The sequence below is a fragment of the Dioscorea cayenensis genome, chromosome 20 (genome assembly GCF_009730915.1).
Source record: "Dioscorea cayenensis subsp. rotundata cultivar TDr96_F1 chromosome 20, TDr96_F1_v2_PseudoChromosome.rev07_lg8_w22 25.fasta, whole genome shotgun sequence".
Lineage (NCBI taxonomy): Eukaryota > Viridiplantae > Streptophyta > Magnoliopsida > Dioscoreales > Dioscoreaceae > Dioscorea > Dioscorea cayenensis.
Genome location: NC_052490.1, coordinates 30386621 through 30411214, shown reverse-complemented (window position 1 = coordinate 30411214; position 24594 = coordinate 30386621). Strand labels below are relative to the sequence as shown.

General features: G+C 36.8%; 5 protein-coding genes across 11 annotated transcripts; 1 reads left to right on the top strand and 4 right to left on the bottom strand.

Annotated features, from left to right (window-relative positions):
- Positions 1 to 105: 105 nt before the first annotated feature.
- On the bottom strand, positions 106 to 6686 carry LOC120251266 (ABC transporter G family member 42-like). The gene is given in 27 exon segments (XM_039259823.1): positions 106 to 477; positions 571 to 801; positions 803 to 826; positions 911 to 1082; positions 1168 to 1395; positions 1482 to 1615; positions 1703 to 1786; positions 1881 to 2171; positions 2243 to 2575; positions 2655 to 2752; positions 3002 to 3076; positions 3147 to 3297; positions 3371 to 3480; positions 3564 to 3724; positions 3800 to 4116; positions 4191 to 4472; positions 4556 to 4857; positions 4939 to 5029; positions 5119 to 5172; positions 5266 to 5357; positions 5422 to 5530; positions 5532 to 5552; positions 5554 to 5583; positions 5654 to 5738; positions 5821 to 6030; positions 6138 to 6264; positions 6267 to 6686. Coding segments are annotated over 27 exon segments (4485 nt in total). The 5' UTR covers positions 6670 to 6686; the 3' UTR covers positions 106 to 207.
- Positions 6687 to 6801: 115 nt separating this feature from the next.
- Positions 6802 to 10836, bottom strand: LOC120251428 (ABC transporter G family member 42-like). Its single transcript, XM_039259949.1, has 4 exons — positions 10065 to 10836; positions 8888 to 9984; positions 8547 to 8819; positions 6802 to 6825 (listed from the first exon to the last, which is right to left on the bottom strand). The coding sequence occupies exons 2-4, from the start codon at positions 9353 to 9355 to the stop codon at positions 6802 to 6804; spliced, it is 765 nt and encodes a 254-aa protein (XP_039115883.1). The 5' UTR covers positions 9356 to 9984; positions 10065 to 10836.
- A 90-nt stretch (positions 10837 to 10926) lies between these two features.
- Positions 10927 to 15859, bottom strand: LOC120251265 (pseudo histidine-containing phosphotransfer protein 5-like). The gene is made up of 11 exons (XM_039259822.1): positions 15736 to 15859; positions 14358 to 15616; positions 14143 to 14273; positions 13979 to 14047; positions 13722 to 13793; positions 13527 to 13599; positions 13415 to 13457; positions 12468 to 12662; positions 12017 to 12089; positions 11320 to 11647; positions 10927 to 11208 (listed from the first exon to the last, which is right to left on the bottom strand). The coding sequence occupies exons 2-8, from the start codon at positions 14415 to 14417 to the stop codon at positions 12637 to 12639; spliced, it is 474 nt and encodes a 157-aa protein (XP_039115756.1). The 5' UTR covers positions 14418 to 15616; positions 15736 to 15859; the 3' UTR covers positions 10927 to 11208; positions 11320 to 11647; positions 12017 to 12089; positions 12468 to 12636.
- A 64-nt stretch (positions 15860 to 15923) lies between these two features.
- On the bottom strand, positions 15924 to 17575 carry LOC120251264 (B3 domain-containing protein Os01g0723500-like). Its single transcript, XM_039259821.1, has 4 exons — positions 17433 to 17575; positions 16835 to 17249; positions 16450 to 16697; positions 15924 to 16369 (listed from the first exon to the last, which is right to left on the bottom strand). The coding sequence occupies exons 1-4, from the start codon at positions 17523 to 17525 to the stop codon at positions 16100 to 16102; spliced, it is 1026 nt and encodes a 341-aa protein (XP_039115755.1). The 5' UTR covers positions 17526 to 17575; the 3' UTR covers positions 15924 to 16099.
- Positions 17576 to 20470: 2895 nt separating this feature from the next.
- Positions 20471 to 23007, top strand: LOC120251192. Of its 7 annotated transcripts, none has more exons than XR_005533395.1 (7): positions 20471 to 20911; positions 21014 to 21092; positions 21177 to 21264; positions 21349 to 21435; positions 22452 to 22553; positions 22679 to 22729; positions 22832 to 23007. XR_005533395.1 is itself a non-coding variant. In XM_039259729.1 (5 exons), exons 1-4 carry the CDS (start codon positions 20582 to 20584, stop codon positions 21431 to 21433), a joined length of 582 nt encoding a protein of 193 aa, XP_039115663.1. In that variant the 5' UTR covers positions 20471 to 20581; the 3' UTR covers positions 21434 to 21435; positions 22452 to 22664. The 7 variants fall into 7 exon arrangements, 1 of the variants encoding a protein (XP_039115663.1); XR_005533394.1 differs by having other exon boundaries at positions 22822 to 23007; XR_005533393.1 differs by having other exon boundaries at positions 22452 to 22584.
- Positions 23008 to 24594: the final 1587 nt, after the last annotated feature.

Sequence of the window (24594 nt, the reverse complement as noted above, 5' to 3'; positions counted from 1 at the left end):
TTTATCGATACTAGTTGATCATTTCTATGACAGCATGACATTGTTCAAATGTATGATTCTATAAACAGAGTGAATTAGAAATGTAGGCCAACAAAATGCAAGCAAATGAGTACTATATTGTTAATATTTACACCAAATTCTACATACATCTCTGATATATAATGGCGAGTATACAATATCTTAGGACATTGAAAATGCTGAAGTTTCTTATCTTAACTGAAAATTGAACTTCTTGATGCAATAAGCAAAAGTGAAGGCAAAGAAAATGGCAAAACCTGTCAGCATTGCTGCAACAACACCCATCATATCGAGACTATAACCAAAGTGATCCTTCACAAATTCTTTTATCAGTTGATCAGGTTGCCCGGGCACCTTGATTTTATCCATAACATCTCCATACTGTGACACTATTAAGCCATAGTTTGTCCATGAAACTGGGCAAATCCAGTAGTACCAGATCCACCACTTGGGTATACTCTGCAACAACAGAAAACAATAAAAAGAAAACCTTCACATAACTAGCCACTGTGCACTTTGAAACACTATTAGACGAAGAGGGTTAACACTCACTGCTTTGGGTATGAAGAATCCTGAAAAGAGGTTGAACAGAGAGAGAAAGCTTCCTGAAAAGACTGAAGCAATTTGATGATTTGGAGAGATGGCTAGAGCCATCATTCCATAGTAAGTGAAGTAAAGGTTGGAGACAAAGCTAACAAAGAAGAACCAGAAGAACTTCACCAGAGTTCGTTCAAAACCCATCATGAAGTACACTATGAGAACATAAACTAGAGACTGGATGAAAGACATACGGTATTTCTACGATAACCTGCATTGCAGCAAACATCACTTGTTATTGGTAATATAATCCCTTACTGAGATTTTTTATCTAATATATATCACATGTAGGTACCTGGGCAATAGCATATGATAGAGAAGAGTACATTCCCGCTGCTCTCTCTCGGTAGTATACCGTCCTCTCTACTGCAACAACTGGTAGCACAGTCGACCAGTTGTTGACACCGATAAACAGGACCGAGCAATACATGGCTCCGGTGATAAGCATAATGTTGTTGGAAGATTCCCTACACCACCGTTAATTTAAAGAAATGCTCTAGTTTGACATGTTTAAGGAGACTATTGTAGGATAGATATAACAAGTAGACATACTTCTTGTGGGCTAGTTGCCAAAAGATAGCTCCGAGGAGAAGAGCAGTGACAAAAGTGAAGAAAAGTCTTTCATAGTTGTAGTCAGGGCTCCTCCAATATGTCCACCAATGCTTCCAAAGGCACAACTTAAACTGCCCATATGTCGGCTGAGCATACTTTGTGGGGAAGTAGAGGTCTATTGAATCAAAAGTTGGTTTGCTTAGGTCTCTTACAAGTGCCTTGTTTTGTCTGCAGATAAAATTTTAGTTCATCTATGAGTAGTAGAAAGGTAATCATTCTTGTAAGCATTTCTCAAGTTAAGAATTGGGAGTTACTTGAATAAATTTGATGAGATGTAATGATCCGCAAAGTCTATTCCTAATTTTGCTTCAATGGTAGTAGAGCTTGCTTCCAGCATCCATGTTGCAGGGTTCTGTTTGTCTTTGAATTTTGGAACCCCAGGAATTGCCTTTCAGTGGAAGTCCCAAATCATATCAGAATGATACTTGGATCCATTTTTATACCAACAAATGAAGCAAATGCTAACACAACATACCTCAAAGTATTTGATTATTTTGCATGAGTTTACACCCAGTGGCCCGGAATATATTGCTTGCCCCCCTCTCTTCATTAGTAGCAGCTAGAGTAGAAAACATCCAGGGTAAAAAAAACCATTAGTTTTTAATTAAAAGCATGAATTTGAATATAAGAAAATGTTATTGGCTATCTCTCACCTCATCGAAGGCTTCAAATAGATCAATACTAGGTTGATGAATTGTGCAAACAACAGTCCTACCAGTGTCGACGGTATTCCTGACGGTTCTCATGACAATTGCAGCTGCTCTTGCATCAAGACCTGAGGTAGGTTCATCCATGAATATGATTGAAGGGTTTGCAACCAGCTCAACAGCTATCGTCAACCTTTTCCTTTGTTCAGTTGATAGCCCTGTTATTGCAGGAAGTCCCACTATGGCATCTCTGAGGCTATCAAGCTCTACCAGTTCCATAACTTCATCTACAAATCTCTGCAGACAAAAAGGTTTCAGCTCAATCCAAATGAAAACAACTCATTCATTCTTTATCAAAATTTACTCACTATCTTTTCCACATCACTGACTTCCGGTGGAAGACGGAGGAATGCTGAATATGTTAATGACTCCTTAACTGTAAGCTGAGGGGAGTGAATGTCATTCTGTTCACAGTACCCGGAAATTCTTGCAAAAGTTTCTTGGTTCTTGATGTAGCCAGAAATTCTGATTTCCCCTTCAATGTAACCACCTGTTTTTCTGCCTGCCAAGACATCCATTAGAGTTGTCTTTCCAGCACCACTCACTCCCATAAGAGCTGTAAGAATGCCAGGCTGAAAAGCTCCAGTCACCCCTCTAAGCAGTTGAAGCCTTTCTTCGCTAACGCCTTGTGCTTTCATTTCCTGCAAAACCAAAATCCTTGATGGATCTGATTTGCCAGACTATGTATTTCTGCAAATCAAATTTAGTGAAGTAGCTCACAGCAGGCATGTCCACAGAGTAATTCACGTCACTGAAAGACATGTTAAGAGGTTTGAATGGAAGAACCATGCCTCTCTTTGGAGCTAAAATCTCTAGTTGCATGAATGGGCATTTGCTGATTGATTACATTTGGTGAAGCATTTGCGGAGGAAAGGATCAATGACTCTACTGAAGTAACCACATCACCAAAGTATTAGAATTCTGCAAACTTGCTTGAACTTGATAACATAATGCTTTAATGAGTTTTGAGTATGCTGCATTACATGTATTCTTTCCATCCACTGAGGATAATGATTGTGCTGAAATATCTTTAGTCGATGAAATTCTCTTAATCATCCTAGGAAATTCAGTCTTTCTAACTTGATTGACCTTAATCTCCGCGGGCACTTCTTCGGGTTTAACAGCTTGTGGTTTTCCCAAAGCTATCATCAAACCTTAAAAAATTAACACCATGCGCAAATGTTAAGATCAAAACAATACTGAATTACTTACGGTTCAGATATACAAGCGAGATTGCGAACAGAGTGTTGAAGAGGACTATGAATCCTAGAAGTGCTCCCACACCAATCCAATACCAGTTCTCATCTGGGAAGATGTTGAAGTTTTCAAGCACTGCCAAGCCTAACCTTCTGCCATCAGGGGCCTGCAGTTGGATATTCTCATTTTCTGACATTTACTGCATTAAACTTTCTCTGAGTTCAGAGATAAAAACTTACAAATTTGTTCATCCACCTGGAGCCAAACATCTCATTTACTACCAGAGCATTATATGCATATGTGAGAGGTGAAACCCAATAGCCCCAGTACCAGACCTTCGGGATTATCTCTGTTCAATAAAGGAAAGAATTGAAATAATATTTGAATTGACCGTTAAATTGAAGAAGAGTTAGCATAGAAGAAGGATGGAACCTCTCGGCAGTATGAAGCCTCCAAGAACAAACATGACCGCACATACGAGAGAACCCCAAGTTGTGGAGATAACTGTAGACCTGCAAACTCCAGCAAGAAACCGAAAGAGTGAAGATGCAGTTTGCTGGATCAAGAAGGTTAGCAGAGTCTGCTTGAAAAACCTGCATGGATTGAATCATTGTAATTTGTAAATTAAGTTCTAAGTCCGAATCAAATCAAATGTTTCTTCCAGTTACCTGTTTGCTTCTGGTGCAAAGCCAATTGTGAAATAAGTGATACAAACCCACACAATGGTTTCAATTATGGAAGGAGGGATCCCAATGAGGACATTTGGAAGGACAAAGAGCCAGGGTGGATAGAAGTATAGGTCCCTATGCTTGTAAAACACTGGAAGCTTTGCAATGACAAGAGCTAGCTCTGTAAAACCATTGAACATGTTGACAACCAATCCAAAACTAAGGGCACCGACGTAGAGAGCACCATCTGCTTCAGTATCAGAGTGAAGCCTGGTCCTTAAGAACATAGTTGAGGCGACCGTCGCCACAATGACAATCTTCAACAGATAAGCACTCAAAGTTATTGTAATGGATGTGACTAGTAAAGGAAAAAAAATCAGTGCATATCTACCTGAACAGTTTTGAAAATGTAAACAATGGAGTTCCTCTTGAACAGAATCCACTCCTTGAAAAATGAGGCATTGAGTAGTTCTTTGAATGAAACAGAGTACTTGGAGAAGACCAGAGCAGAGGTGTGTCCTTTGTGGTTATCAAATGGAGCAGAGAGCTCATGTTCTAGCTTTCTACCAACATGAAATCTCTTGAAGTGCTCAGCAAATTCAGACACTGATATATATCGGTAAGGTGTCATTCTGTCTGCCCAGTATTGTTCCTGATCCTTCCAAGAAGTAACCTATATCCCAAGAACGACAAACATTCAGTATTCAAAATTACTAACTACTCCCTGGATCAACCTAATTATAGAAATAGAATTACTTCTTGCAAGAAGTCAGCAACCCCCTTTCTCTCTGGACAATGGAACCCACAGCCCTCAAAGAAATCAAGAACAAACTCTCGAGACCCCTGATAGACTATCTTCCCTTCAGCAATGAGCATGATGTCATCAAAAAGCTCATAAGTTTCAGGAGCAGGCTGGAGGAGGGACATCAGTATGGTGGCCTCGCCCTGATGAACAATCTGTTGAAGACACTTCACTATCTGAAAGGTGGTAGAGCTATCCAGGCCAGTAGATATCTCATCCATGAAGAGTGTTTTGGTTGGTCCAACGATCATCTCACCTGCACCAATGCAAAGTTCTAATTAGAAGCTACAAAACTACATAAAACTAAACCTTTGCTTAATTAGAACATGAGATCAACCAGTAGTGACTCTTTTCTTCTGTCCCCCTGATATTCCTCTTAGCATCTCATTGCCTACAATGGTGTCAGCACATATATCCAGTCCCAGGATCTGCAACACCAAATCATCATTCATTAAATCAACAAAGAATCGAACAACAAAGATGCACTCGTATATATAAAATATAAATGTATATATACACGCAGAGTGTAGTCAGTCTGAAGGCTGCTATTGCCACCTTCCACTGCAGTAGCCTGAGAGAGATTGACAATTCAGGAAACCATTGAATTAATGTGAAATTGAACATATATATTGCTAGTCTAGTGATTATATAAAAGATAGAAAACCTTCATGAAGAAATCTATCTCTGGATCTGGATAAACCCCTGTCTCCCTCTCCCTCCTGGCCAGCTTCCCACAGCAGCTCTGCACAACAAGAGCTTCACTTGATCTCCATCTAACAACTTTGCATGAAAACCTATCAAACAAGACAAATTAGAGTACCATATCTGTTCCCAACTCCTTGACACCTTGCAGAGAAATTAAGCGTCTCCTTGACTGTCATCTCTCCCATATGAAGATCATTCTGACTGATATATGCTGCTGTCTTTCTGAGGCACAAATTCATCCAAACGTGTACCCATTGTAGGTTACATCTCCACTCATCTGCACGCAAACACACAAATAAAACAGACTCCATTCCATGTATACATCCATTATCCACAAGGCTAGCTACCTTCAAGCTTGATTCCAGCTTGCTGGCTAGAGCTTTCAAGAGGGTAGTCTTCCCAGATGATGGAGGACCTAACAACAGTGTCATCCTGTAAACAAATGTACAAAACATTAGTCAATCATTCTATCAATTGATTCAATCTCTGTATATACAAACATGCACATACACACCTGGAAGGCTTGATGATGCCTGAAACATCATTGAGGATGGTGAGATTGGTCATCTCTGTGGGTTTTACACCAATGAGGCCAACCAAGGTCTCTGCAACATCTCTGACTTTGTTCAGCAGAGTGGGCATTGCTCTCTTCCCCATGTAGCACTTAGCCTCAACTCTCACATGCTCAAATCTCACCTCCACTGTGGGCAATTCAATTCCCACCCTGCAAAAAAAATCCAATTTTTTTCTTTTTGAATAAATTCAATCAAACAAATAGAAGATGAAATTCAGAAATTAACCAACAAAAAAAAAAAAAGAACATTGAATCACTTGTCATAGCGAGCTCGGACATTCTTGAGAAATCTCTCATTGTCCTCTTCTGCAACCCTAATTAGCCTTTCTATGAACTCTTGCCGCTCAGAAAGCTCAAGCCGCATCACATCCACCTGCCGGTGGTCAAACCTCTTCCTGCCGTCCTCCCCTCAACCACCTCCCGGAGAATCGCCGTCCTCATCTGCGCATACAATGGGAGCCTCTCCAGCGCCGCCCATCTCAGCTCCTCCTCATCCTCATTGATGTAAGGACTTTGCGCCCAAGGGCTCTTCGCCGTTGACCTCGCCGGCGTGGAAGCACGGCTGAAGACCGCGTCGTCCCTGCTGGTCCACGGACTCATGTTGATGCGAGGTGTGGCCCAACCTGACCTTGGTGTTTCCCGGCCTGACATCGCCGAAGCTATGCCTCCGAGGCTGTAGGGTGTCGCCGGCGGCACACCGTTCCAGGGAGCAGTGTTGACGCTCCAACCATAGCTTTCGTTTGTGTAGACTTGGCCTGGGCTTCTTCTATAGTCCCACCAACTCTCCATGCTTCTTCTTCTTCTTCTTCTCTTCTTTGTTTCCAGCTTCAGCTACGTTTATGATTTATGCTTATTATATATTTACAAGGATATTTTTTTATTAAATAATATATATATATATATATATATATATATATATTTCTATGCTGCATTTTGCATGGCAAGCTTCTCAATATCATAGATATCAATAGGTAATAGCAAACCAGAGAATGTCAGGTGGTTAAAGTAACCTTGGCGGCTCTCCCTACCCCTCACTAATGGTATAATGTTTTTCAATTAATTTATGTTGTATAAAAATAGATAAATTATTGAATTTATTGAGAATAAAGCTGTTAATGTTTTTTTAAAAAAAATTACTTTTAAAATTATCATTGACAATGTTGATATTTTATAAATTAATATAAAATTTTCTGTTGTGGTGTTAGTGTTAGAGTCTCGCTTCTAGTAGATCTGTTATTTTTTTTCTCGTTTTATTTGTCCTCTTTATTCTTTTACTCTTATTTCTCTTTTTCTTAATGAATATAGTTTATTTACTTTTATTAATAATAATATTGGTACAAATGCAACAAGGGCATGTAAAACAGGGGTATGCACATTGGCTAGAAGTTTGATTGTCCAACACGTGTGGCCCTCATCCAACGAGGGTTCAAACTACGGACTTGCATCCTCAACCATGATCAATTACCACCACTATAGCCAATGTGATTTAAATTTGGGGCTTTTAAATTTCCACACCAACACCTTATGCAGAGAGATTAATGTCGCTCGACTATAAACCTTTGACTAAGTTAAATATATATGTTGTGTGTGTAGTAATAAGGTCATCAACGTAATTATGTGCAAATTACCATTCAATGATAGAAACCCTTGACTTGTTCTATTCTTCGTCTAGTTCTTCTCTCGGACAAGTTAAATGGTTTTCAGTCACCTTCACAGCTAGAAACCAAGCCGGCAATCTCAAGCAATACCAAACTTCTAAAAACAAGGGAATTAAAGCTCAGTATTGTGGCCATTAAAGCATCCAAAACTCATTACTTAATCTTTGGTTTCTTTCATTTGAATGTTTTTCTGATTGTATTATTTTGATGTATACATGCAGATTGGTTTTCAATTAAGGACAAGAAGCATCTCCAAACTCTGCAGTCTATGTTGCATGCCTTGGTGTTTTTATTTTTGGGTTGTTGTTAAACTAATTATTTGGAGATTGACATAAAAGAATGACTAGTTAAAGTTTCTTTTGCTGTATTTCTATGTCTGCATTGTGGTTGATTTATTTATTCACCATTTCTTTTAAATTATCTTGCTGGCAGATTCAACAATGTGCCAATCTCCCATTCAACGTGGCTTATGTTTCTTATACTATTGTTAAATAAGTTAAACTATTTGACAGTCTTATGTAGAAGCAAACCATTGGATAAAAAAAAATTTAATTGTTGTACAAGTCCCTATAATCGTGTACTTTCTATCCTTTCAGTCCTACTAATATTTTTAGGTACAATTAAATCATCATATTTAGTTGAATTAGGTCGTTTTAGTCCACAACAATATTTTAAGTACAATTAAGTCCTTGCAATTTACACTTGTCCATATACACAGCAAACTAAAATGACCTGATTCGACTAAATATAAGAACTTAATTGTACCTAAAAATATTAGCAAGACTAAAAAGACAGAAAGTACACAATTACATGGACCTATATATCAATTAAACCATAAAAAAACCATTGTATTCAATCTTAGTCATTTTAATTAGTCTTGACTCAGTTTAATGTCTGGGATCAACTCCATCCATGCTCATCCAATGTAGACATGGTTTGGATAAATAATTCAAATCTAAATCAACAATATATATATTTCTGATAAATATTATGCCACAGACAACAAACTAAACGATCAGCCAAGATCCTGCTCTTGTATGTATGATTTGTATAAATATAAACATGAGAAACATCATTTACAGAATAAAGGATTGCAGCTGCTTGATGATTGGGAGTGATGTATACAATCATTATTCTATAGAAAGTGTAGTACAATAAGGCGAAAAATGAGATTATGAACCAATAAACCTTTTGCTGCTGTCCATTGGAATGCATCATAGAGTAGATTAGAAGAGAGTAGTAGAAGGCCTGAATCAGTGCATTAGTAATCTCTACAACCACCTGCATATCAGTAGTGTTTTTTTGTTACTTGAAACAGAAATACTGAATAACGGGCTAGATTTTTGTACCTGTGCAATGGCATACGGCAAAGCAGAGTACATCCCAGCAGCTCTCTCTGGGTAGAACACCGTCCGTTGGATTGATACAATTAGTATTGCAGTTGAACAGTTTATGTAGCCTACAATTGCTTCAGCCATTGACATGGCTCCAATTACTATTGTAAGAGCTGATGAGGTATCCCTGCCATCACATACTGCTTCAGAACTCATTAATACCATGCATGCATGTGTGTGTGTACCTCTTGCATCCAATTCTCCAGAGGATGGATCCAAAAATGAGAGAAGTGACACAAGATTGTAATCAGGACTCCTCCAATATGTCAGCCATTGCTTCCAAAGGCATGATTTAAACTGGGCAAGAAAACTTTGGCAGTACTGAGTTGTGAAGGAGAGATCACTTGTGCCTGGAGCTGCTTTGCTTAGTTCACAAATCCAATCAGTCGCAGCACTTGAAAATTCAAGTGATTCGGAAAACATTATTAAGATAATTGCCTACTGCCGGCATGTCAACATAGTAATTTATTTCATCAAATGAAATGGTTAGCGGGTTTAAATGGAAGAACCACTCCTCTCTTTGAAACAACACTACCAATTGTTTCGGTAGGGACTATTTGATTACTCCATCCTTCCACCACCATCTCTTCTGCAAAAGAGAATTGTCATGTTAGATTGGAAATTAAAATAAAATGTTTTGATTGCCAATGGCTCACTTATAGCTTTGCCATCCTTCCCAAATGACATTGAGAAAGACTTGAGCAAATAAGCTTTGCTTGATGCTACAGTTTTTAGCCATGAAGTTTTCTTTCTTTTTACTGTCTGGGTTTCTATTTCCTTTGTTGTGGTATCACTAACAACAGCTTGTGGTTTTCACAGAGCTAGCATTACACCAAAAAACTAAAGAAGATGAACATGAACAAATTCACTCTGATATCTAGAACATGACTTTGTATACTAAAATTCTAAGAACGCAAGCAAAAGTGTGAACATAACATTGAAGACGATAACAAATCCTATAATGCAAAAGCTCCAACCCAGTAAAAACTTTGGCTTGTGAAGATACCAAAGTTTTCAAGTACTGCCCCTCCCAACCTCATACCATCTGGTGCCTGCCATTGCAAAATCAAGACAAAAAGGACTGAATCTGACAAACATAGAAAAGGATGAAAGGGATGAGGGCATTGCTTACAATGGTGTTCATACACCTGCGAGACAGCATCTCATTAACTGCTAGAGCATTGCATGCATATGAGATAGGTGAACACCAATAGCCCCAGATACACCATTTTCTAATTTCATCTGTTGGAGAAGAGATGGAAATCATATAACTGAAACTTGGGATTCATTGAAGCATGGACTGAAATTTGGAAGAAGCTAAGAACCACTTGGTAGAGTGAAACCTCCAATAGCGAACATGAAGAGGAGAAGAAGACTTCCTACACTGTTAGAGATTACCATCAATCTGCAAAGTCCACCAATGAGCCTGAACAACCCAGCAGCAGTTTGCTGGATCAAAAAGATGAGGAACATCTGCTTGAAAAATCCGTCGGATAAACCAAAGAATCTCTCTTCTTAGATTCATAGAATCATTAATTGATGCAGTAATTAAAAGAAAATAAAAAAGAATAATAAATGGAGAAACCTGCTTGCTTCTCCAGAGAAGCCAATGATATGGTAAGTGACACCAACCCAAACAACAGACTCCATAAGAGAAATGGGACTTCTCAAGAGGAAGTTTGAGAAGGTGAAATCCCATGAAGGATAGAAGCGGAGGTCCATGTGCTTGTGAAGCACTAGGAGCCTTATGGTAGTGAAAGCTAGCTCTGCGAAACCATTGAAGAAGTTGAAGATCAAGCTAAAGATAGAGCCCCAGTGTTAACCTCACCATCAGCTTCACCACCGGTTTGCATCTCTGTTCTTAGATACACTGTTGACACTATCACTGCCACTACAGTAATATTCCTGAAACAAGAACAACAGAATCACAAACAATGAACAAAATAACAAAAAGAAAAGTTTGGAAATACAAATTAGTAGAAATGCATGAACACCTGAACTGTTTGGAAGGTGCGAACTGCAGAGTTCCTCTTCTAAAGAAGCCATTCCTTGGCAAAAGAAGTTCTCAGAAGCTCAGACAAAGGAACGGTGGTGTCTGTGAAAACAATGGCTGCTTTGTGACTTGTTTTCCTGTCAAATGGAACTGGGAGCTGGTTCTCCAGATGAATACCAACTTCAAATCTCTTAAACTTCTCAGCAAACTCAGAGACTGAGATGTAGTTGTATGGCTTGTCCATGTCTGCCCAACACTGTTCTTGATCCTTCCATGATAAAACCTTCCCAAAGTTCAAACACAACACATCAAAAAGTCAATAATGTCTAGAGTCAAAATTCTCAAAAAGTCAAACAGTTAAAAAGTCAAACCTCTTGCAACAAATCACCAATACCTATTCTCTCTGTGCAGTGGAATCCACAGCTATGAAAGAAGTCTAGCACTCTTTCTCTTGGACCTTGATAAACAATCTGCCCTTCAGAGAGGAGAATGATATCATCAAAGAGCACAAAGATCTTGAGATGGATGGTGGATCCAGTGAAATGAGCAATCTGTTGAAGTGTTTTCACAATCTGGAAGGTGGTGGAGCTATCCAATCCAGTTGATATCTCATCCATAAACAGTATCTTTGATGGTCCAACTATCATCTCCCCCGAAAAATTCATCACAGAATTCCATGCATGCATTTTTATTTTCATGGAGGGTCTAACAAAAGTGCAATTCTGAAATTCAAAAGAACAAAAAAGATTATGCTATGGTCAAACTCTGTTTAGGTGATTAATGTATGACCAATTAGAGTTTATAGTTTATTTTGTTTCATTATTTTGATGGGACAGAGTTTAAGAATAATGGCATTGTGATTGATATAATGCCATAAAGGAAAAAGAAAGGCCGATAGAAAACAATGAATTGTTCATATTAAATTTTAAACTGATGATAAGATAATTAGTGGTATGTCACAATTAGTTTGCCAAGTGTTATGGTATATATATATATATATCATGTTCAAAAAGTCAGTACATTTTTCAACTTAAAAGATTAAAATGACCAACAAGGTTACTTTTGATTAATGTAGAGGATGATGTGCTTACCTTGAAGGTTTTATGATCCCAGAGACATCCTTGAGAATGGTGAGAGTGGCCATCTTTGAAGACTTTGTAAACTCTGTAAAATTTCAATTTTGTTAACATTTGAACAAAATAGAATTTTGAATTGTATATTGTTTGTCCATTGTGTTTGTATCTTTATGATATTGTACAATAGAGTCATTCAACATCGGCATCAAGATGATATCTGTATATCTATATATAAACTTATCTTATAGTAGAAATGAGTAAATTATAATCAATCACATCAAGACAACATAAACCAATTGAACAACAAGCATTATGAGTATGCAGATAAACTTCTTGAGGTAGATCAAGTTTCACAAAGAACATGCTCAAATAAATCGACCATTAAAGTTGATGAACATATAAATCAATATTTCGAGAAGATAATATAAATGGGAAACAAATGGACAACAAAAATTCAGGGTGGCACCTTTAAAACCTCTCACTTAGTTTCATAAGGAAGTGGTCATTGTCCTCCTCCACAACCTTGAAGTTCCTCTGTATGCACTCCTGCCGCTCGCTGGAGCCCAGTTTTCACACATCTATCACTTTGCTCTCCAGCGTCTTCTTATCACCATCATCTTCCTCTATTGCTCTCATCACTTATGATGCTCCAAATGATCTCCTAAGGTGATACATACATACATATATTTATGTATAAATATACATGTATGATGGCGTTGGCTTTGTTATAGTTTCAGGAGGTAATGTGACAAAGCTGTAACATTAGTGACTTCAAATACCTCAAATTTAACTCAAGGAATAAAACAAGTACAATGTTGTTGAGTTATGACATTTGGATACATAAGTATAGGGGTTAAGCCACTAAGTCTTAAGACTTTTTGGACATTTGGATACATAAGTATAGGGGTTAAGCCACTAAGTCTTAAGACTTTTTGGTGTAAGACCCCTAAACCGATATAGAGCCCTTTATGAGCCCACTAGTACCAAAAATATAAAATCTAACAAAACTGATTAAAGATTCCATGTGTTACATGGAACTTAGATAAAAGTAAGAAAGTAAAATAAAGAAAGTGTAGGAAATATAGCATAAAGGCTCCAAATTTTCATTACTAGGAATAACTGAAAAGTTCAAGGTTGAGTCCAAAGACTTGTTACAAACATCAGCTTTGTCGATGTGAAGGATAACTATGTCGACAGGGAACCTTTACATATTAAGCAGTCCCATCTTAGGAAACATCGAATACTATTGTTCCGCTGTACAATAGTTAACAGTAACTATAGTTGACAATGATAAAGAGCTTTATAGAAGCAAACAGTGAGTTGCATAGGTAGGTTCCATATGGATGAACATCCAAGATCAAGGACTGCAGGTCTTCTTTCTGCAATAAGGTCCCTAATCGCTCGATTACTTACCCGACCGAGTTGCTTTTCCAGCCGAGCCCATTTGTTTTAATAACTGAGAAACAAAAATTAAACGAATCAATGAGATTTTCCAAGATTGAAATACAAGGTACCAGAAATGGACCTGAAAGTAAGCTTCTAGTTTCTGCTTAAGAATAGCATGCTCTCTCTTCAGCTTTTGGAATGATCTCAGACATCTGCATACAAGTGAATGCGAAGAAAATTGTTAGAAATGATTTAATTTATCTTTATATGTCTGGTTCAAGCATTACCAAATTGTCGATGACTTCTCTAAGTTAGAAAAATTTTGATTGCTTACCCTTCCAGATTATCTTCTGCACAGTATTCTCTGAAATGCGTGCACTCGTTTTTCACCTTCAGTGCACCAATGCTGCACCAAAACCTCCAAATCAATAAATTCATCATTTCGACAACAAGTTTACGCAAGTTGAATGGTTAAAGCATCACATTGTGGCATGACAGAATTTAAAGTTGAACGGTTAAATCATCGCACTGTGACATTACAGATTCTCATACTCTGTTTTGTTGTTACAACAGTATTGATAAGATTCCTACCTGGAGCTACTGCCCTTAAGTTGGTGCATGTAAGTCTCCAGTTTGAGGTAATCTTGGGGGTGCTTATCCCTGCACCGAATAATTTTTTATGTTCATTTGATTATTAAGCTCAAGAGAAGGAACACGCCCGCTAGTATTGTGCTACTATATAGAAAATAACTCACATAGCTTGATCTATGATGCCGATCAATCGAGAAGAATCTCGTAAGAACAAGGCAACAACTTCTTCCACAAAATTCGGGCTAGCATCATCTTGTAGCTCTTCTAGCTGATAAAATTGTTCATCTAAGTAACCCTGAAAATTTACCATAATTCTCTAAGGTACAGTAACTCAATGAAGCCATAAGATATATATTTATCCTCAACCATGAAAACCAACCTGATCAAAGAAGCTCTTCTTCATGGCGGCAGCCTGGTTTTGCAAACTCGATCGTTCCATACCTTCTCTGAGATACTGAGTAGTTTAAACTGAAGAACAGGGAATGATAATGCAAGCTCCATACTAAGGTCCTATATATAGCAGCAGAAGGGCGAGGCTTACTGCAAGCAAGTGTTAGAAAAATGTCTCATGCATACATGTGCCAAAAAACAAAAATAAAATATCAAATAAGATAGCAAGATACTCTGAAAACAATTTGTGGATATCTATACAATATGCGGTGGCGACCACCATGCTGTCCAGATTCTCAATGTTCTCGAGTGGCGAAACATATCAAAAGAATTTTAGTTCATTTGTTACATCACCTAAAAGCTAACTAGCTCACACAAAACACACAATAAATAAATAAATAAATAAATAAATAAATAAATAAATAAAACTGATGTCAAATACAAGTAAGTGTTATCAGACCTTGGAGAGATACCACAGTGACATGAAAGGCATATAGAGTTCAATGAGCACACGGCATTAAAATGATTGTATATACACACACTGACCTTCCATGGTATTATCCCTCCACTGACACAGTGAATCCGAAAGAGCTTTGAAAGTTAGAGACAAGAAGGTTACTGCACCTTAATTCATTGTATGATTAAATGATTATCCAATTATTCTATTCAAAATTAGTCATTAGAACATGACATTCAATAGTTCGTTCAATTAGCACGTTTCACTTGAACAAGAATGGCAGAAATAATATCTTTGCAGTAATAAAAACTGCCAACAGATCTCAAATGCATCAGCTCAATGTTCCTCACTCACAAGGCCAAGTGGGGCAGCTGCTGGCCCAATCTCAATTGCACAAGTTCTCTTCGACCAATTACAAGCAACGAATAAATACCAAGTGAATCATCAGAAAAAGAGAGAATCAGAATACAAAATATGAAAGGAGGAGATGGTGGCATATCCCTAACAATAAAAACAACCAGCTTTTTGTCATTCTTTCTTCAGGTCTCTGGAAAAACATTTTTCAAATAATTAGAGAGAAAATAATGAAATTACACATTAGAAACACTTACTTTATTCGAGGATTCCCAGTAACTATATCTGATGATTGGGATTCTTGCTATTGGGGTGCATCCTTTTGCTAAAAAAAGGGGTGAAAAAAGCTATAAAATACATCTAATGCTCATTTTGATTCCTGCTCACCTTCATTGTCCTTATCTGATAAGAGAGAGAGAAAGAGAGAGAATCCCAACCTGGAACCGATAAACAAGAATGTGTAAACATGGAGGAAACTGACGATGGATAAACAAGAATGTCTAAACATGGAGGAAACAAAAGATGAAAAAAGGCGATATTCTCAAATTGTTGTTACCATGACAAAGAGATTGGATTTGAATCAGAGTCATTGAATCAATCCTTCTAGGAGTGACAACAAATTCGGCCAAGGTCCCAATTGTTCCTCCAATTGACTACAGAAATATCAAACATGCGCCACGCTAATATTCGCTGGTCCATCCTCCGAATGCACTTGCCATGAGGTGATCAGCAAAGGCATGTGTATCCAAACAAACAAAAACATGCACTCAAGCTGTATCAAATTTTTCAACAGAAACAAAGAATTTCAAGAGCTCATTATATAACAAGTGCGATAATAAACAAAGAAGAAACACCATAGCAACCTAGCGAGTCATAGATATATGGCTGATAGAAGTAGATTTACACATTAGATATATAGCTTAGATACTAGATAGCTTGATCATCGGTACGGTTTCATCAACCACCCTGAAGATATGCACATGGAATTCAATAGGTCCTACGAGCTCAAACACGCAGATATCTCCCTCCTCGAGATTATTGCCACGAGCAAACGCTGGCCACCCACCAGAGAGCCAGTTTCTCAGTCCTGGAATGAACATGATTACCCAAGCCTGTCCATTTGGATCTCTGAAGACCAAATTTGTTCTTCTTCGAGGAAGATGCTCCCGTGAAAAGGGAGTCGGTAGTGTCTGTTCAGTTAGAATTGAAGTTTCTGTTAACATTATGTCGAATATCAATTCAACCAATGACAATCAAACATGCCACTCACCACAGTAGGTGATGCCTTGTAAACATGAAGAGCTGACAGACATACAACCGTGTAAGGAAAATTCGACGTAAAAGAATTAGCTGCCTCCCATGCTTTCGATCTTTCTTCTTCAGACACAGGTCTTCTTCTTGACAAGTATCCTTGTGTTTTAAGGCATTTTTTCGGCGAAGCAGCTACAATCGGGATCTCTGTAACTTCAACTTTGATTTCAACATGCTTATCAGTTTCAGAATTTACTAGAGATTCCCCTGATATGTGTAAGCCGTAATTTCAGTATGCAAAACACTAGTTCTAATCCAATCTAAATTAGAAAACAATCACATAATCAAGAAAAAGAGCATTTTTTTTAAAAAAAAAAAAAGCAAGAAAAAATTATGGTATCAACCTTGAACGGAATCAGGACAAGCATCTTTGAGCATAGTGACAGGATAAACAACATCTTGAATTTGAGTCTCTTTCAGCTCAGTTTTTATTACTTCAGGTTGAGGCAATGAGAGAACTTCTAATTTGTGTTTCCTCAACCGTTTCCTTCGTCTTATATTAAACAAATCCTCTCTTTCACATGCAGTTATATCAAAAACCAGAACATCAAACAAAGCACGGCCATTGTACCGAAATACCAAGAACTCATACTCTCTTAAAGCATGAGTCTTCACAAAGTTCATCCACCCATCACACAGGAATGTCCCCTTAACTGTTCTGCTTAATTTAACCGGCCAACGGCTTCCACTGGGACCTCTAAGAACTACTTTTTCTAATGACTTCATTGATATATGCTTCATAAACCTCACTGGGATTTTCTACAATCAAAACAAAGCAAAGTCAATCATTTTTTCTCCTTTTCCTTTTTGGAGTAAATGTGGAACATCAACACCACTCAAAACAGTCTACTTCAACAGATTCTTCAGAGTAAAGTAAAAGGTTAAAGAGGTTAAAGAGATTCATTCATTCATTCAAGAAACAAAAAGGAAAGAACAACTTGCCAGACGCTGAGAAAAGTCTCCAAGAAGGACTTTGAAAAAGTGAGGCTTTCTAACATGCACATCAGCCCGGTTCTTCTGCTGTTGTTTCACCATTTTGATCAGTGGTAAAACTTGGGAGAAGATGATTAGGAAGTTCAGGGGGTTTATGGTGTGGCACGGAGATTAAAGATGGAACTCGGCTTTTGAGGAGTAGTTTTTATCTTTGTTTGGTCGTGTTGTCGTTTCGGTGTTTTTCCATATCACATCACAATGTTTCGCGGGAAAACGCTCCTTCCCGAGTACATGCTGGTTGGCTGCTTGCGGTTATGGACGTTCGAGCCTATCTATGCACGTGATATTATTATTATTATTATTATTATTATTATTTTTTTTATTATTCCAACAACCAGACGTAATTAGTATCATTTTATATAATATATATATATACATATATTTAAATTAATTAAATAAATAAAAACATAAACAAACGAATTCTTATCGACTGGCACTTGGTTCACAATTTTAAAAAAAATAATAATAAATATATATAGAGATATATAACCATCTACAAAGTTCCTCTAGTAACTTATTTGGTTTGATTTGGTTTGATTGATTTAAAAAATTAACTAGATTTCAAATTTCCCTTCTTTCACTGTGTGGGCGAATTTGGAATTAAGCTTAAATTGGACGTAATTTCAAATGCTGAATTTGACTAGATTTGAGGCTTTTTCATATGAGGCTTGACTTGATTTGAGCCTTCTTCACATGAGGCTTTCTTCGAGGGTGACTGCATCCTCGTCATCACTTTTCACCCCTTCTCCTTTTTTTACTTTTTAAATCTCAAATCTTTATTCTTGTGCTTCATCGACCTCTGACATCCAATGCTTCATCGGCGTCTTTTCTTTTTCACCCTCTTGTTGTGCTCACCAGAGCAGAGATGATGACATTTTTCAACTTTTGCCATTGTTGTGTTCAATTTTTACTGAATTTTGGATTTATTTATTTCTTTCTTTCTAATTGAATGCATGGCATTGGTTTGAAAGAGGTGCTTGTCGCTAATTTGTAAAAAAAAGATAATTATTTTGACACATAGATCATATTTAAAAATTTTTTTAATATATATATATAATTAGTTTAAATCAACAAGTAAAAGTAATGTTAGGTATGATTGATAATGGTCTCTGTGATTCATTGTTTAATTGATGGTGCGTTGGTAGAAATAACCTTTTTGTTTTAGATAGTTTGAAATTTGTTGAAAAAACCATATTTTCTTTGATCTGATAAATAAAATGAGGGATTTTTTTTTATATCCTAACAAGTGTTATGGGACAGTAAAGACATAATGTTGGCATTTTTAATCATAAGCAACTTGCTATTGATGGGCTTGCTAATTATGGTTGCATTGATAGCCCATTACTGGTGTGTTGGATGTGGTTCATGACATGGTACTTTTATGAATCAGGATTCACTTCTTATCTAGCCTCCGTTTGGAACATCTCTTTTTGGTGGCATTGAAATGATACCATTATTTTGGTTTGTCAGATTCATGTTATCAATTTGTGTCATGCCTTCTAAGTTTAGCTATATGCACCAGCATCATTAAAAAACAGTAAGATAATTTAACCCATATATAAGTAGAGCTGTCAATTCGGGCTGACCCTTAGCTATATGCACCAGCATCATTAAAATAACAGCAAGATAATTTAACCCATATATAACTATATAAGTTCAAGCACCATTTGTTTCTATGTCACATGCATAATGACTTTGCCATATATAATGATTCATTAGATATTGTTTTTTGTGATTTAGTATTTTGCAAGCTATGTATAATGACTTTGACATGTCATTAGATATTGTTGTTGTTTGATTTATTATTTTGGCAAGCTAAAACACAATTTATTTATATGTCACATGCCTTTGTCTTATTGTATAATAACTTTGCTATGTATAATGATTTAGTAAATACATTCACTTCTTTGTGTTGTTGTTTGATTTATTATTTTGGTTGATTTTTTTTTTATATTCTAAATATTTATTTTTTATTAGATGGACCATTTTAAAGATGATGACAAACTATACCTATTACAAGTGATAATTTTAGTTGTAGCCTATACTATGTTACTATAGTTTTAATTATAAATAATCTCTTATACACAATGGTAGTGTCAATAGTCTTTCAAATTTTTTATATAGGGTGTTTTTGTTTAAAGAATTTGAAATTGAACCTTAAAACTTACATAATTTAAATGATATAGTTGTTTGTTAAGTTTGATGGTTATATTTTACGTTTATGTATGTCGTTTTTCTTATATAGGATATTTATGATTTATTTATCAATAATAATAATAATAATAATAATAATAATAATAATAATAATGATGATGATGGAGGTAAGAGAATATTATATCAAATTTTAATGGTTAAAATGGAGGTAAGAGAATATTATATCGCCAATGACCATCTTGGCCTATCGCAAGACGTGCCTCTCGTAAGGTGCTGCTCGCCCAGAGATCGCTGCGGCTCCCTCGAGCTCGATCCCTATCTCACGCAGAGGTGAGGCACGGTTAGCTGCTGACATGGGCCCTCCCACACGTTCGTCTCTGCTTTCCTAGGCTTATCGTATTTCTTAAAAATATATATATATATTATCAAATTTTAATGGTTAAAATGATTATTTTGAATTATATATTTTTTTAAGGTACGTCTGTTGTGCCATACAGTACAATGAAATAATTACTAAAAGGTTAATATTCTTAAAAGAAAGATTATAAGAGTTTAGAGAACTTGTTATCTTTCTTTAAAAAAAACTTGTAACTTTTTTCAATTAATAATAAAGTATAAAAATTCCTTGCAAGTTCGAATATTTCCCTGCATGACAAACAGTGGCTTACTTATTTTATCAAAAACAATAATAATAATAATAATAATAATAATAATAATACATTAAAAACTCTTTAATTCGAGTTTAATTAAATATCGCATATAAATATCAGAACAAAATTGTTGGAGTGAGTCTGGATGTAAAAACCTTTATAAGGAGGGGTTATTTGTAAAGATATTCGACATGAAATTTTTTTATTAAAACAAAAATCAGGGGCCATTTCATAATTTTACACACTCGAAGCTTTTATCCGAATGCTCATTCTTCGACGGTGTTGGGGACGACGATGATGGCGGCTCTGAGCTTCACCAAGCCCACGACGGCGGCGATGGCGCCTCTGGTGAGATGCCGGACGAGAAGAGCCGGAACGGAGGGCAAGATGGCAAGCCAAAGCAATGGATACAAGAGCAACAAGAAGGTATGGAGGAACGAGGACGATGGGAATGCCGCCATGGTAGCCTCGAGAGACCGAGTGACGGGTTTCGGGAAAGGAGAAAAGAAGATGGCCCCCAAATGGCAGTGCTCCCGCGGTTGCGGCGCTTGCTGCAAGCTCGACAAGGGCCCTTCCTTCCCTTCCCCGGAGGAGATCTTCATAGACGATCCCAATAACCTCCAGGTCTCCTCCTCTCTGAAATTCCCTGGATAATAATGATGATGATGATGATGATGATGATGATGATGAATCCATGAAGGTTTCTTGTTTCCCATTGTTTGATAGCTTTATAAGAGCCTTATCGGTCCGGATGGATGGTGTATTCACTATGAGAGCTCCACCAGGACATGCTCAATCTACGAAGGTGAGCTATTGTTGAATTTGGTCATTGCGGCATTTCATCGAACACTTGACCTACATTAATCGTTGGCACTTGTGGATGCTGTAGAACGTCCCTTCTTCTGCCGGGTGGAGCCTGATGTCTTTCAGAAGTTGTATGGCGTTGATCCGAAGAGGTTTAACAGAGAGGCCTGCAGGTTTTCCTTTTGCATTGGCAAGAGTGTTTCATTGAGTGCTCCCTTTTGTTTGCTTGTATTGCTAACATTGTTTTGTTCTTTCAGCTCTTGCAGGGATACCATCTCATCTATTTATGGGTCAGCTTCTGAAGAACTGAAACTTTTCAATCAAAATCTATGGAACTCTTGACTGTAAGATTCTAATCCTTCCAAAACTAGCTCATAGAGTATGGAATGTTCATTCTCAATTGTGTTATATTGTAAATGATGCAGCCACATTTTGCTTTTTGTTTGCAAGGAATGCAAAATGAAGTATCTTTTTTGGATGATCATTATTTGTTCAGTAGACACGCACACACAGACACATAGAGGAGCAGCTGATTACAAAATACAAAAGCTTACTCAAAAGTAGTTTGGTTTTCATTTATGGAAAATCAAACTCTATCAAGTCAGCATGATGTTGGATTTCTTTAATTAATTGTGTTTCTTTTTTTCTAAAAAAAAAAAAGTGTTTTTTGTTTTGCTAAGTTGACAAACCTTATCTTTATATGATGATTGTGTGATGAAGTGTTGATTGAGTTGAATGTATTCATATGATGCATCAGATTAATATTTCCTTCATATGAATACTTTTGGTCTCACTGTCCAGTCAAACCTTGCTAGATGTATTAACTTTTTTATTTTTCTCATTAATGTTAGGCTTAACAACACATTTTACATTTAGCCAGGAGTGTTTACAAGTTACAACAACCTCCAAAATTGGTGGAAAAACTAAGACATTCAACCATGAATCAGTCTAATAGTCTACAAGCTAGTTGAAAATGGAATCATCTGTTATCTAGGTCCCAGCAAGAAAATCCTGGAGATAAATGTCTGTGGAGGTGTTAAGAGATTAGAGCATTTGTTTGATAAACATATCAACTACATAATTTTAGCCTAAAATATTATTAATTTCATCTGACACAAAAGGTGAGTCCTATCATGTGTCTTCTTCCTTTCATCAAGCAAGGTTGCATTCGTGGCGTGAGAAGCCTTCAGATGAAATGAGTTGCCCAATTCCATTGATCTGAAATTGTTCTTCATTTGTATGGAAGAAATAGAATTATAATTCATATCCACCTCATCCCTTGTATGGAAGTTAGGTATAATCTCAAAGTTAAAACAAAGACAGCATTCTTGATTCCTTTTGTGCAAATGCATGCTTGCAGGTGCTCAGCTACATTCCCTGTAAGAAGTCTCACTTTGAATTTTCCTCATCAATGTATTGAAATTTGAAAAGGTGTGCAGCCTAAGATATTATGAGTTATCAGGTGCTACATCAGAACAGCTGATCTCGTTGAGGTTTTGTTTTCCTCCAGTTATATATTTACACCGAATCTTCCTCGCAACCAAAAGCATAATTCTCAGTTATCTTCATATATTTCCATTTTTGCAGATTCCTGGCAACATTTCTCAATGCATTTATACACAATTTTGCTTGCATATGGTATGATAATCTTCTTGCATTTGCAGATTCTTGAAGAAATTATTGTAGTTTATTGGTTATGGTGTTACTGAAATGCTGTCAAATGGCATAAGATGTTTGCAGATTCTTGATGGGCCAGGAGGAGATCCGTTGTTCCTCCTATTTTGTTGTGTTATTTTGTGGCTCCACATCTAGTGGACTTCTTTTGTATCGGTTCTGTATTTTTATAGTACTAACAGGTTGCTTGATTTTCTAACTAAACCGGTTGGGATGGAGTCGTGAACAAGCAAAATCCACCAAGTTTTTTTCCTACTAAATTTTTTTAAGGTGATATAATATAGTAATAAAAAAGTGTATTAAATAATTGAGGCTTTGTTGGCTTTGAAATATTAAAAAAATAATTGAACTTAGAGCCAACGCGTATTTATACTGGTGTAGTCTTCATTATTAATCAAAATATAATGCCAAATTAATATTTAGAGGAGATTAGATTCGCAAGCACCTTTAAAAAAAAAATGTAAAAATAATACAACCCTCAATTTCTCTATCATTTGCTTCTAATTATAGGTAAATGTTCTTTTGAATCAAAATATCACACTTTAAACCGCTTTTAAAAAAAAATGAATTTCAATTAGGGTAGGTTTCTAAAAAGTCAAGCTTAATTCGCTCAGAAATTTTTTAAAATTAATTTAATTCAGAATGAAAGTTTAGTCCAAAGTCTTGAACTTGACTAACCCTTCATATATATATATTGACATATAGTGGACAAGTGCCCTTCATTTAAAATAAAACAGGGACGGGACGTGATGTGGAACAAACTCAAAAAATACATGTATCCTCATTTTGCCTAATTTTTAAAATTTCAAAACAAATACTTTATGTGGCATCTTTGATGAGTGAACTAGTTCAAAGGCTTATTTACGTTCTTTCACATGATTTTTTTCAAGGGTATATAAGTAAATCCAAAAGAGGTTTTTTTTTTCTTACCCTTGTTAACCCTATATTAACAATAGCGGTATCTAACAATAAAAATCAGGAAAGTAATATTACATCCATGAATGCCAACGACCTTCGGCCCATTTGAGACACGGCCGCCGATAGAGCCTCACCGAGCGGTGAGAGCTCGATTTCTACTGAGCAGCATTTCCGGGAGTTGTGAATAGTGGTTGCAGTACGGGTGGTTCAGCACCACGTGAGCTCGGCTCCCGTCCCCACTTGTTCCACCAAGCACTGCAGACGTCCCCCGGCTCTCAAATGGGTCGCCTCGCTCCTCTTTCCCAAAAAAAATATTACATCCATGAAAATTTTCTCTTCCTCAATGGTCCTTAACTTTTTAATATTTCTAAAACATCATGTTTTCTCAAACTATTTATTTCTAAATCCAAAATTTTAAAAAAATTATCAAGTTGTATTTTATTAGGGTGAAAGCACTTGCTTAACTTGCCGGCATCACTCATCAGCCTTGTGTCGGGAGATAAAGAGCCCATGTGCCTAGCACGTGAGAGCAATTCATCCCATGGGCTCTCATTTAATGTTGAGATAGCCCAGCCCAGCCCAACTGAAGCCCTCCTTCCATGGTAGGGTAGCCATGCGTGGCTAAGCCCTAATAGATACAGTTCCATGATAACTATCACAGGACCATTTTAGGGTAGTCTCGCATAGCCTAAGCTCCAGTAGACACGATTATATGGTAGCTAGCTATCACAGGACCAAAACCTTCATCATCCTTAGCCTATAATCTTCACAACAGTTTTTAAAATAAAATGTAGCAATCCTTTTCACCTAACGACCAACCTATCCCTGTATTCTATGCTAAAACAAATACTAGAATTTATAATCCTATGGTTGTCAATGAGCCACATCTCTATTTCATGATAACTACCTAG